Source organism: Protobothrops mucrosquamatus, unplaced genomic scaffold, assembly GCF_001527695.2.
Source record: "Protobothrops mucrosquamatus isolate PMUCROS unplaced genomic scaffold, P.Mucros_1.0 scaffold1656, whole genome shotgun sequence".
NCBI lineage: Eukaryota > Metazoa > Chordata > Lepidosauria > Squamata > Viperidae > Protobothrops > Protobothrops mucrosquamatus.
In genome coordinates this window covers 498,821-512,904 of record NW_015387813.1, presented here as the reverse complement: position 1 = coordinate 512,904, position 14,084 = coordinate 498,821, and the positions used below count along the sequence as shown (strand labels likewise).

At 33.6% G+C, this 14,084-nt stretch overlaps 1 protein-coding gene across 1 annotated transcript in view; it reads right to left on the bottom strand.

Moving 5' to 3' along the window:
- Positions 1-14,084, bottom strand: part of OXR1 (oxidation resistance 1) — a 55,319-nt gene that overhangs the window by 35,177 nt on the left and 6,058 nt on the right. Inside the window, exons 3-7 of the mRNA XM_015822728.2 lie at positions 9,247-9,354; positions 8,182-8,301; positions 7,120-7,272; positions 4,686-4,867; positions 749-1,431 (exon numbers count right to left, since the gene is read on the bottom strand). Coding sequence (XP_015678214.2) covers positions 749-1,431; positions 4,686-4,867; positions 7,120-7,272; positions 8,182-8,301; positions 9,247-9,354 — 1,246 coding nt within the window. The remainder of the gene's footprint in view (positions 1-748; positions 1,432-4,685; positions 4,868-7,119; positions 7,273-8,181; positions 8,302-9,246; positions 9,355-14,084) is intronic.

The following is a 14,084-nucleotide window of genomic DNA, read 5'->3' as shown; positions in this document are numbered from 1 at the left end:
CACCAATAAGTTCTGGAAAAATAATAGGCAAGGATTAGCAAGCAGAAACTGACATACTTTGTAAATATGATGCAAATGAATGATGGAATGTCAGGTAAGGGACATAGCAAGGAAGGTAACAGAAACAGTGAATAGATGGCATTAAAAAACCATCCAGTTCTGTGGAGAAAGGTTTTTCCATGGACCGGAGATTGCATGGTTTTGTGTGCTGCCTGCCTCCCATGGATGAGGCTTTGCTTGTTTGTGTGGACCGGTTACTGGCATGCTGCGGCCCAGTACCGGTCCATGGACCGGGGGTTGGGGACTCCTGGTTTATATCAGTTGATAGCCAGTCAGAATCATTTAGATGAGATGGGTATCCAAACAAATTGAATTAATAATCACGAATGAAGGCAAATATACATGCCCTAGGATAATGTTTGCAGGATCCAAGCTAGGTTGGTCAGCGGGACCAACTCAGATTGGATCCTGAATTTGATGGTGATGATGATGATTATGATTTTTGTGGATTATTACAAGTGACAAGATTTTTCACAATGCAGTTGTAGAAAAATGTTGCTAAAAGTAACATTTGTGCTATCTTTTGCTTTCTCACAGAAATCTTCAGAAATAGTACACTACCCCATGATGCATTTTGATGAAAATATAACAATATTTCTTCCCAACCTGTGTTCACTATATACCCTAAAAATAATTAAGAATTATTGAGAAATTTTATGGTTATGCTACATTAATTTTAAATTCTTACCTTCTATAGTTCCATCTACTGTTGCCATTTTGTGTTTCATTTCTTTATGCATTTCATGGTGGATGTTATCCCGTTGCTGCTTGGTTTGTTGCATAGTATGGCTCTTCCAAAGCTTCCGCAGCATCTCAGTATCTGTCTCAGAATCTTGAGTTGGCAGTTTCACAGTTTCCCCTTCATTTGTGGCCTCTTTTTGGGAATCAGTTTTTTCAGAATCCAAATGCTGCTCATTCTCTGGTACGTTTCCTTCTATAGGTTCCTGACATGTTCCAATATTCTGAACTTCTTTTATTGCTTTGTCCGCTGCTTTAGAGTCCACAGCTTCATTAACAGAAACACTGTCATCATTCAAAGGCTGTTCTCCACTGGAGTTTACATCCCCAATATTAGCAGAGTCTGAAATATCCTTTACATATTCTCCACCAGGGTGGTTTACTGTTTGGACCGATTCAGATGAAGCTCCAGAAGATTTGTCTTGTCGAAGATCATCAAGAAGCTCTTCTCGTATAGGAGACAGTTCTGACTCAGTGAAAACATCTTCTGAGAGAGATTCCTCTGTGCTCCTTGGAGCAGTACTGGCACTATCATTTCCTGTATCTCGCATTCTTAATTCCATTTCATCAGTATTACTTCTGGTAATTTTCTTGAAGTGGCAGAGATCTTTTACAGATAACTGACCTACATCACTAAAAAGTAAAGAAGACCTCTGTGTTATAACCTGAGAAAACAAAATGCACATAACTTTTTTTTAAAACTAGGATCACTTTAATAGAACCAGTTTGATAACTATTCATAAAGCAGTTATTCAACGTTATCTCTACAGAGAACAGCTCCCCACCTCCTACCTCATTAGCAGGGGACAAGATTTATTTATTGCAAAAGTGTCTATAATAATCAATCTTAGGAGCCTGAGTGGTGTACAATAATATAAAGAGATATCTCAGTTGTGTTTAATGAACACTTAAAACATGAGTACAAATAAACAGGATGGCACTTAACATAGCTAGATACCAAAAGCCTATTTAAAAAAGGATAGTTTTTAAAATATTGAATGTTAGAAAAGAGAGAGCCAGAAACATGTCTGTGGGCACTGTATTCCATAATGTGTGGGGTACAAGGGAGAAAGCTTAATTTCTAACCCACTTGTAACTCAGGAAGGGATTCTTTATAGAATAGTCTTATATTCAAACATAGGTAACTCGTTGAGCTACCTTATGAGGGACAGAATTCTTCATTCTTGTTGTAGTAGCTATAGGTAATTTAACTTCTGCAGGTTGTGTGAAAAAAAAAACAATTTTCTAATTTTTATTTTTGTATTTACAGGCTTTAAAGAAATCCTTATTTGGGGCAATTCCATGGAGAAGAATTTCCATGGAGAATTTCATGCTAATCAGTAAAGCAAAGTTCTACCTATATCATTGATAATAATTGTGCCACAAATTCAAAACAACCAATATTTTATTAAAAGTGATTCATAAAGCTGGTCACAAATCCTTGTTGCATATTAATGCAACAAAAAGTCTGGCTTTCAAAAACAGACCCAAATATATCTGTCTCTTACTATTATTACTCCGTATCACAATTTCATTAATCCTAAGTTATTTCTGCAACATCGTTAATGGAAAAATGTTGTTAAATTACAAAATGTGATAGATATTATTATTTATTAAATTTAAAGGCTGCCCAAGATTAGAACAACTCTGGTGACTTACATTTTAAAAAGAGTAGAAAATAATAAAAAAGGGAAAACATCATATACATTTGGACAGACTATGTTACTAGATGTACCATCAAAATACAATCAAAGAGAGATCTGGGACAGTCACATTTTATGTATCTATATAAGTTATTTATGACATATATTTATATACTGCCCAACTTCACAATAGAATATAAATATATAAAATAAATCATTCAACAAAAGGTCTAGCATGGAACTCTATAACCTTATTAGTTTTACTTACCTGATTAGACTCAACTAATTTTCAAAGACAAGGTGAACCTGGCTAAAGCTTTTATTGTTACTGGTTTTGTGTGCACAATGTCCCTAGCACAATCAGTGTCAAGTGTACCGTTATCCATTGTAAGTCTCCAAGTGCAAAGCATGCACAAACATCACAGGAAGCCTCTTCGTCACCTCTAAGTGAAAAACTACATGGTTGGGCAGAATGCATTTCTTCAGCCCAATAATAATGACAGAATTACAGTCCTTAATGACAGAAGGACTATAAAACACTGGCCAGTCACAGCGGTCTTTGACTGACAAGTGATATAAAATACATTTTCCATACTATACAGTGCAGGTAGTGAGTAAGTGAGTGAGTGAGTGAGTGAGTGAGTGAGTGAGTGAATGTTTTATTTGGCCAAATTTTATTAGATACACAAGGAATTCATCTCCGGTGCAGAAGCTCTCAGTGTATATGCAAAGCAACAGAAAAATCATCATCATTATAATAATAATACCAATAGGAGGGGAAGTAAAGAAGATAATAAGATAATAAGAACAAGGATAGTGGCTGTTCAAAGTTACAAGGGCACTGAAAAAGTTAGTTATGACCACTGCAGCATCCCCATGGTCATGTGATCAAAACTTAACTGCTTGGCTATTGACTCATATTTAGGGCATCAATGGTGAAGCCAAATTCACTTAACAACCAGGTTACTAATTTAACATCTCCAGCAATTCACTTAAAAACTAGCATGAGAGGTTGTAAAATGGTCAAAACTCACTTAACAACTGCCTCACTTAGCAACATTAATTTTGGGCTTAATTGTGGTTGTAAGTCAAGGACTACCTACTACTGATGTAGTTATTATGCATCAGTGACTCAATATGATGATAGGAAAAAGATTTTTTAAAGTGACTGAAATACTTTTAAGAACACAATACTGCCAATTACCACACTAAACATTTCAACTACCCAGGAAATCTGCTTTGTCACTAAACCTATTTCCCAAATTTAAAATTATTTTAAAACCAGATCTAAGAATTACAATATCAATAATAAAAGCATGAAGTCTTAGGATCAAATGAGGTATAAGAAATAAAAAGGAAATTGCAGAAGTATCAGCAAACAAAATCTCTTTAGCTGTCCTACTGGATGGAAAATCCGAGTAAAAAAATAACTTTATGATAACTAAGTCATACTATCACATGTGATACTAAAATATTAAATGTTAAAATGCCTATAGGATGGGTAATCCAAGAACTTTTAAGTACAATGTTGAAATAAATTAATCTTAAATATTGTTCAGGAAACAAAATTCAACCCCAAAGAAGAAGAGTTTATCAAAGAAAGACAGTTAAAAAGAATGCAATTAAAATTAAGATTTTTCCCCCAAAGGAGGATCTAAGTGAAAGATATCTAAAAATCCAAGTAGAATATAAAATATCTTCCTGCCCTTAGAGCTCACAGCAAGCAAAAATGAAATAAGGGAACAAGATAAAAAGAATGATCAGAATATCAATATCTACGATCCTGTCTTATTAACAAGCCTAGCTTTCTATGAAATACCAACAAATCAAACAAATATAACAGTATAATTGTAGATTATACTGTTGTAATGGTAGATAATATAAGAATCTGGTAACATGTCAAATCAGAAAACATGTCTAATTAGCTTTCTAAAAGCTATAAAATAATAAAATTTATTTAGATTCAATGACTAGTAATCCCCTTATAAATATTGGTTTTTAATGCTTCTGGATAGAAAGTAAAACTGTGCTAACTTTAAAAGCTATGGTGTAGCTCTCAAAAATTTATTTAGTGATTCCAAACCTCTTTGTTCCAAAAGTCCATAAAAGCAGTGGGGTGGGGAGTTTTTTGTCTCAGAAAAACAACATAGGGTGATTTGATGATTACTGTAACTAATTTCTTTCATTTGACTTCCACACAGAGAGATAGGAATGTGTACACATACATACACTAATCTATCTTACATGGGTAATGAATCCTGCATTTTGCCATCTGCATCTTTATACATAGCAGCTGACATCACTTCTTCCATTGGACACATGATGCCATACTCTTCACAGCCGTTCTGTTGAACCAATGGATCCGTTTTATGTGGATCAAACATTATATTGTTTGGTGTTACTAGGAGCACACCGGTGACAGTTCCCTAAGATAAGGAGAAAAGCAATCAAATGTCTTGCAAAAATAAACCAAATCTTTTCAAATTATATTTAGAAGTGACCTAATCACTTAATTAGTTAATGAATTTTGAGTATTTCTGTTAAACTCTAACAAATACATTCAGCTTTCTTATAAACCACTGAAAAATTGTAAATTCCTGGGAAATATAGTATTTAAGGAAAAACAATTTTGTCTAGTTAATATTATACCAATATATAGAAGTTATTGCTATGAAAAAATAAAGTTTTAGCCATAATAAAAATATATTGTAAGATGGTACTGTAAGATAATTTTATATTTACTTTAAATAATCTCTTTAATGAATCTTAGTATCAACTTAACATTTCAGCAGTTTCCATATAATATAAAATATAATTTTTTAAAAAAATAGTAATTTTCTAATATACATCATGCAACAAATGGTATCAAGTTACATATGAAATTGTGGTTAATTTTAATGAAAACTTTATCAATATATAAACAACTATTTTTTCAAGATTCTGTCCCTATAAAGGAAAGATTGCTTGCATTTGAAAGGGTTATATAGCTCTGAAGAAGCAGAAGGATATGTTATATATACTGTTTGAGATGTATACTATGTATATGGCAGTAAAGGTAGATTTAACAAATAATACATAATAGATTGGGAAAAAATAACTCTCTCTTTCTCTCTCTCTCTCTCTCTCTCTCACACACACACACACGTTAACTAATTAGACTGAAGCCTATGTAACAACCCAGAAAGAAAGAAATATTTCAAGCAAGCTAAGTACATGAGTATGTAATGAAATTAAGAATCAAGTAAATAAATAAATAAAACCAATTCCCATTTGAAGTATACAATCTTTTGCTTATAAGATCAATTTGGTTTTTCTCCTTTAGGCTTGCAGATATGCAAAAGTATTTATTTTAGACAGTTATGTTTTTAGACAATTATGTTAAAACTCTTTTGACTTTTATTCAATTCACCATAGAAAATGTCAGAGGAAGGAAAAAGAGCACAAAGGCAGGATATGGACTGAGTTATATCTAGAACAGATTGGACAATTGATATATGCTTTTACTTTTTTCTTTTACTATCATGAGGAAAATCTACAGAGAAAAATATTTTGTATGTTGTTGAGTCCTTAGGTCAAAGGAAGGAAAGGAGGAAAGAGGAGGAAACAAAAGTTGATATAGGCAAGATGAAATGAGGAAACGAGAGAGGGAAGGAAAAACCCACGCATTTCAGCCACTTAATCATTCCTCTTTTAAGCAGCAGCAGCAGCTTTTCATGTTGGTAAGAAAAAAGTATTCTCAAGAATAGCAGCATTTTCACTACCTAGTTTCTATCATGTTTCTTTTCTTTATTGTCTTTCCTTGCTGGAAAGAGAAAAATGAATGTGGATGTAATTTTGAGCAGTTCTCCGCAAGAGTTTTTCGTATGTGATCAGCAAGTTTGAATGAATGCCGATGGAAAATTAATTAATTAACTGGGGTATCTTTTTAAGAGGCAGTTAAGAGTTTATTCAATACTTTTTTTTCTTATTCTAACAGTGCCCCTGGCTCCATTTTTTTGTGAGGGGAATGTGATTTCTGCAAGTTACACATACAGAGGACACAATAAAACATATGCACACATTTCCTAAGGAAGATATTAGATTCTTCTGGAATTTTTGTTTTGTGTTTTGTCTTCCTTTTGGGGAGATCATCTTAAATTCAGGGAATATCATCTTCTCCAATAAACACGGTAATTTTAAATGGAAAACTTGCATGATTTGGGCAGTGTCTATTAAATTTCATTGCCTGAAGTGAATTAATGTTTCTATATTATAACTGGCTATGAATTCTCTAACATTTGTAAGATAGCACAAGTATATCCTTTCCTATTGTCTGAGAACAGAAAAGGTAGTCTAAATATTAAGATTTTTGAAGCATATATCAAGAATCATTTAAAAATATGCTATTTATAAAAAGATGACAGAACTCCATGGTTCACATAATCAGTAACAATCTATGTGTAACTTCTGTTGCATCTTTCAACTCAGCTGCTATTTTTTTCATTAGATATTGCCATCATTACTGTGACAAAGTGGATGAATGTGGCATGGTTACGTATAGCTTTGATAAAGTTGTACGGTTAACCTCTGTTTTAGCTAATATAAAATAATTACCCACATTCTTCTATCCCAATAAAAGGAAAATTCTCAAGTAATTTAGGCCACACATTATTTTATGTAAGAAACATATCATTCTTACCTTATTACTAGTAATGTATTTACAATTGATCTTGAGAAATTTTTCTGTGAAAGCTTCCTCTTCTTCTGATGTGGATGATACAACTCTTGTAGACCGAACACATGGATATGCTGGTATGGCTGTTGTTTCTTTCTTTTGTGCCCCATCTGAATCCTACAGAAACAAAAAACTCAGTGATGGAACCAATGTAGGTTTATCCTTGCCAAACCTATGTACCATAACAGAGAAGTTCAAAAGTAAGTAAATGATAAAAATGAGTCATTGTAAAACAACTATAACCGTATGTGATAGAAATGAATTCTAGAGACAATATTAAATGACAAGTTGGTATATGAAAGGTCTACAGTATTTCACAACTTACTGCACAAAGCAATATAAAAATATGCATTATAGTTTTATTTAATATTTAAGACATCAACAGTTTAAGGCAGGGGTGTCAAACTCAATTTCACTGAGGGTCGCATCAGCACTGCGGTTGCCCTGGGGGGGGTGGGGGGGTGGCCAGAGTGGGTGCAGCCTACTTAGTGGGCGTGGATGGAGTGGTGTGGCCTACTGGGTGGGCGTGGCCAGTTCTACATCATTCGTGTCAAGGGTGCCTATGGGGGCCTGGGCAGGAGTAGGACAGATCTGAGGGTCTCTGGCAGAAGGGGGTGGGACTGCAGCAAGTGCCAAGGCATGGTCCACAGGGACAAGTGCCAAGATGGCCACCACAAAATTGTACATTGGCTCCCGGCTGGCCTGGGCCAGGGCCAAGGCAGCGGGGGCCATTCCCTCACTGTTTCCAGGATGGCTTCCCGGGCCACAAGAAACCACTTCGCAGGTCGCATCCGGCCCCCGGGCCTTGTGTTTGACATGTCTGTTTTAAGGTATCAACACAGCTAACATCAACATCAACATCCACATCAACCTTTCAAACTATTTGATAACTGAAATAGATTTTTATATCAGTATGCCTCAGCTCTGATCAGATCAATGAGGCCTGCATACTACAATTTGGCTATTCTTCAGGAATGCACCCTTGGGGAAAAATATTCCAGATCTGTTGGGGGCACACACACACACACTTACAGCTGTCTTCTCAGCCTCAGCTTCTGAAGATGTAGGTGATAAAGGACTTTCAGGACTAAGTGAAGGAGAACTCTCCACACTGGAAAGATACTCTGGATCAGGAACATATAAAACCTATAAAAACACATTTTGATTAAGTGTGATTTAACAGATTTAGATTTTAATTTAAAGAGTAAAATATTATTTGCACAAGGCTCAAAAAGAAGTGTCTGCAAAAATGTCTTACAGAAAATTGCAAACTTTTTAATATTGTGATTTGGTATGCATAAATCAGTCGGCACTTAGAAAAGATACAGAAATTATTATACATTATCTGATATTACATGAAATGCCTTGTAGATAATACATGTTTACTTTGTTTATCTTCAATTAGCATTTTAGAGTTTGTTTAGGATTTCATAACCACATATTCACATTTATATGTGATATGAATTTCATTCGTGTTATGTTTACTCCAACAAAGACTTTATTTACCTTTTACAGGATTTTTATAGAAATAATTTTTCTAATAAACTTTGAAAAATGTTAAAGTTAAATGTATGCCCTTATTTTTGAATTGAAGAAATGTTCTGTTACTTAGGGTAACCATGATTTTCTGTTTAAACTTTCAAAATGGAACTGGAGTTGCAGCTTTAAACCAGACCTACTCCTGCCATATTCTGTACCCAAACCAATTTTAAGGTTTGATGACAATTTATTCATGTCAAGGGTTCCACTGTATTATTCCCCAATATTTTACAATTCTCTTCCATGTCACAAGATTAATTAGCTAGTTTTAACCATTCAGTCATATCCAATCCTTGGCGACCTTATAGGCAAATGCTTTCCATGTTATCCTAACGAGCACAGCTTCTTTCAGTTGTTGGATATTGATCTTTGTATCAGCTTTGATGGTATCAAGCCAGCGAGTTCTTTGCTTGCCCCTTCTTCTTGATCCACTAATGTTATAATGTTAGTCATCACCAAAGGAAGGACATATATTGAACATATAATGTTCAATAAACCATTAATTACTCTTCATCTATTTTTACTATACCTATCTTATGTAATAGACAATACCTGTCCAGGAACAACTGCTCTGGAAAACAGCTTGTTTAACTGCACCAATTCATTAGGAGTAGTATCAAACTTCAAGGCCACAGTATTCAAAGAATCTCTTGATTCCACCTGTTTAGAGAACATAAATGCAATTAAGTGATATGTGATCAAGTCTTCCCTACTTTCTTGAAAGTCTAGCATATTACTATATTGTGTATTTTTAAAAGAAAATAGCAGCCAATAAAAATGTACAGGCCTACATCTTATTATTAGGATTGAAATAGAGTAAAACAATAATTCAGTTGCTCTGAATAATCTGGATTGAATAAATTCCAAAGATAAAAAGACCAACTAACCAAATATTTGAGATGCCTACAATTTGATTTCCAACAATTTAAAAGTGCTTGACTTACTTAAGAATCAATTCTAATAGAATGTTTAAAAAAATAAGACTAAAAATTAATCAGCAGCATGCAGCTATCTCAAATCATGGCAAATTTTATTTTCTTAACTGCTGCACTGGGAATGAAAAGCTGATGTTTCCGATTTGACATACAAATCATTACCACAAAATGGAGATTACCTGGTTTTCCAAAGAAAGAAGCAGGGAGTAGGACAAAACAATAATCATTATAAAACGAGACTAATTTAAATTAAAATAAAACTTTACCCTCAAACAGCAACACCAGTTCATTAAAACAGAATTTAATTAATGAATAATTGATCTGGTGACTCCATGTCCCAAACTCTAAAAATTATTTCTGATTTATTTCCAATAAAAAATTTAACTAATATTTTTTAATGTGCATCAAAGATTTTTAATTGGATTCAGCATACACTAAGGAAAAGCTGAAAGACAACAACTACCTGCAAAATAGATATCAAAACTTTTGAAGCATTTGTTGCTGGCTCATTGAGACTCTAACATTTTGCTTATTTTAAGTCCCAATCAAGCCAGTCTTTTAAAAAATGAATTATGTGAACATTGGCCAACATAGTGCTTCCTGAAAACAGACATCAATCTGAAACAACGGAAATTATTGTTTCAGTTATAACACTTGAGAAATTTTGGTCAGTTCGCAAAGCATGACAGAATTCATTCAGAAAAACAACAAAAGAACATAACTCACCTAAGAGAAATGACAAAATATAAAATATAACAAATATCAAATGAAAGTCTGTAAACTACATCTAATAGAAAGTAACTGTGGTTTTCAAATTTTAGATTTTAGTTGCCTAAGAGGTCAAATCATTTTACATCCATGTATTTTTTTAAAAACAAACATGCAGCTTTTTAAAAAAAAGTATTGTGCTTATAACATACAACTTCTTTAATTAAAAATAAGCAGCAAAACTGACTTAATATTACTGTCCAAGAGTGTACTCATCGTAACCAGAGGGAATTTAATGTCTTTAGTTATTACTAACATATATTTTTCCTATCAATATCATTAAAGCACTGATATTATCTGAATGAAAACTTTTACTTTGGAATAACTGTAGTCTATATTTTTGTATTTTAAAATGAATATTTTAAGCTAATAAGGGGCCAGTTGGTGCTTTTTTAAATAGCTATCTTTCATAAACCTTCTGTAAACCACATTTACAGAATACTGCAGGGTATGTAATGATTTTAAAATAATTAGAGCACCCTAAATGCCAAATAAATAATTGATACAGATTTATCAGGCTGAAAAATAATATTCCTACATGATAGGAAATATATTGCTAACATGTTTATCATCATCCAAAAATAGTCATCTTTGTGTCTGTCTCTAAAATTATTCTCCCACTTCCCTAAAGTAAGCCTAGTTTAAATAAAGGCTATCCTTATTTTACGGGTTTCATGCAAAGTATCTGCCAGAGTTTTTTTGTACTTTCCAGCAAACTAATTGCTAGCTTTCAACTGTTTTCTAAACTGATACCCTAGTTATTGAAACAGGAAAAAGTAAATAGACTGTCCTCATTAAACATATATTTATTCAGAGACTGTTCTAAGTTACAGCGGCACTGAATGAAAGGACTTAAAACCAGACCTCAAAGTTCTGTCTGTTGCAATGTCCCTGCAATCACATGAACAGAATTCCGGCCCATCTGAGCCCACCAGCATTTATGACTGCCTTTTTGCTGACTACCTAACCATTGTCTCCTGTGCCTCCACTGCCTGATCTGTCCCACCCCACCCGCAACCATAATGAATGCCACTACTATAGTGGGCAGGGCCTTCTTTCACACTGCCTTTTTTCAGACAAGTGCATCTGGGTCATCTATCCTGCCCCATCCAGGGCTTTCATGCCATGCCCAGGGCCTTCTTTTGTGAAAAAAGCCCAGTGTGAGAAACTGTCCTGACTGTTCCCATGTGAAAGAAGGACTTTTCTAGCCAGATCATTTTTTTGCATCTGGGGATGGCACGAATGGAAAGCCTGGAAAGCCCCAGCAGCACCTGCATGAAAGAAGGGCCCCGCTGGTACAGTAGTGACGTGTGTGCAATGGGGACACCAGTGGCAGGCAGGAATGGGCCAGGAGCAGTGGATAGGTGGGCAGTCAAAACAGCAGACATAGAAGGTACCTTAGGCTACTCAGATACAATCTTTTCCATCAAACATAGTGTATTGCTAGACCAACTGTATGGTTGAAGATGCAGGAAAATGGTAGTTCACTTCCTAAAATTAGGATTGTTTCCAAAAACCTATGAAATTATTCTGAACCTCATGGAGGCCGTGCCATTGTATTCTGCAGAATTCCAATATCCTCCAGATATCTTGTCCTTTACCTCTATCAGCTTGAATATAATGCATAGGAATATGAGAACACCATAACTTGTGAAAGGGCAACAGAGTGCCTATTCACAATATACTTGACACCGTTGGCAAAGATCATCAGGATGGTATCCAGCTCTATTACTCCTAGTCACCAAGTAAGGTTGTACAAGCAAAAAATCTGTATCTAAACTTAATTTTGAGTAGAAAAATAAAACAAATTTAAAGTTTAAACTGAACTTGAGCAAAACTGAGGCTTAATATGTAGATGGTCCTGGCTATAGAACTTAATGTGACAGCTTGCTTCAAATACAATTATATACCCATAAAGGGACATTATTTAAATATCCTGCAAAATGAATTACAGACCATTTTGCATATATACACCCTGAAAACTGCAACGTTGGTACAAGGATACAAATTACTTAAATATTTTGTATCTGTATCAGATAAATATTATCATATTTATTGAAAGGAGTCTGACCAATATATAACATGGCTATATTTATTTACTTCAAGAAATCAAAAGCTCACTGTAAATAACTCCATGAATGAAATGTCAAGATTACTCCCTGAACCACTTTGTCAATGGAGAACCAAATATGGAACCAGGAATCCTGAAAGAGCTGTGTTTGTTCTCTGTTCATTTCTAAGCCAAATTCAAAGTTCTATATCTTTATAATTCCCTAAGAAACAGAGTAGAGTCTCTGAATATTGTTATGAGTTGTCTCATATTTTCAGATGGAGCAGGGGAACAATAGACATTTATCTTCTTGTCACATCACTGTGGGCAACATACATATAATAACACAAGATAAATCCTTATTTTTTTTAATTATTGAAACCTGGCCAAGATTCAGTTAATTATCAAGGCATTATGACTGCCAACATCTACTGCAGAGAATGTGATTGGGTTGTCTGTAGAGTGATAATTATGTTTATGTTTATTAAAATGTGTAATGTGGATTATTTTAATACTGCTTATGAACTCCTACATATATTTATTGAAAATATATAAATAGAAATAAAAAGTGCATAAGTTTCCAACATTGTAAGCTTTCCACAGACAAGGCCATATTTAGGCTCATTTGATTAATTATGTATCTACAATATTTCTATTTAAGGAACTTAAACTGAAATTTAAACTCACGTGGAAGTAGGAATGCAACGTGTTTTGTATTTTATTATTCAGTACTTCTTTCTACAGCAGATTGGAAGCCATAGACTTTTTCTAAATCCTATAATTTCTTATATTAACGAATAGTGGATAAAATCTTACTATATTATATATTTTTCATAGACCCCCAACAAAAATAAAAAAGAATAGACTAAAATTCTGATTATCGTTCAAATTTCTAAGTACCAGAATACTGATATGTCTTACTTTTATAAACAATAATAATTGCAATTAGCAATCATTTAAAGCAGTTCATCAAGTTAATCACAATGTTTATCACAGGAAATATATTTCAAATTTTAGAGTGAACAAGGCACAATTTTTCAGGATTAGAGGGGTACATTATTATGACAGTGTGTCATCTACAGCATTTTTTCTAAAAAGTTGTTTCCTCTTTTCTAGTATTTTCAAATAATTTTTTCCAATGGGAAATATTGTATATAATTTAATAGAAAAGTAAGATTTCCAAGTATTGCATTTATGTATCAGGGAGATTTCTAAGCAGTTAATCTTATATGCTAACAGACTTTTTCATGAGAAGAAATAAATACATGAAAGAAATCTTTATATATTTTTATATTTCCAAATTTATGTTAATGATTTGAGAATTATTGGGAATTGAGAATAAAATAAAATAAAATAAAAACCCAAACAAATTAGGTTACAAATGTGTAACAAACAATAAGCAAATTGAAGTACTAATGCACTATGTAATAATGACAAGTTATTAATTATTTTGATATACAAGTAGAAAAACTAAACTAAACTTTTCCAGTCTCTTTAATACCCTGATACAAGCACTTTAAGGCTAAGGAAGCTGGCAGTAGCAACATAATTTTCAATTGTTTGCACAAGTTATTAGAGACCATTTTGTAGTATGCACTCTGAAAACTATAAATTTTCTTACAGTTGGTACAATGGTG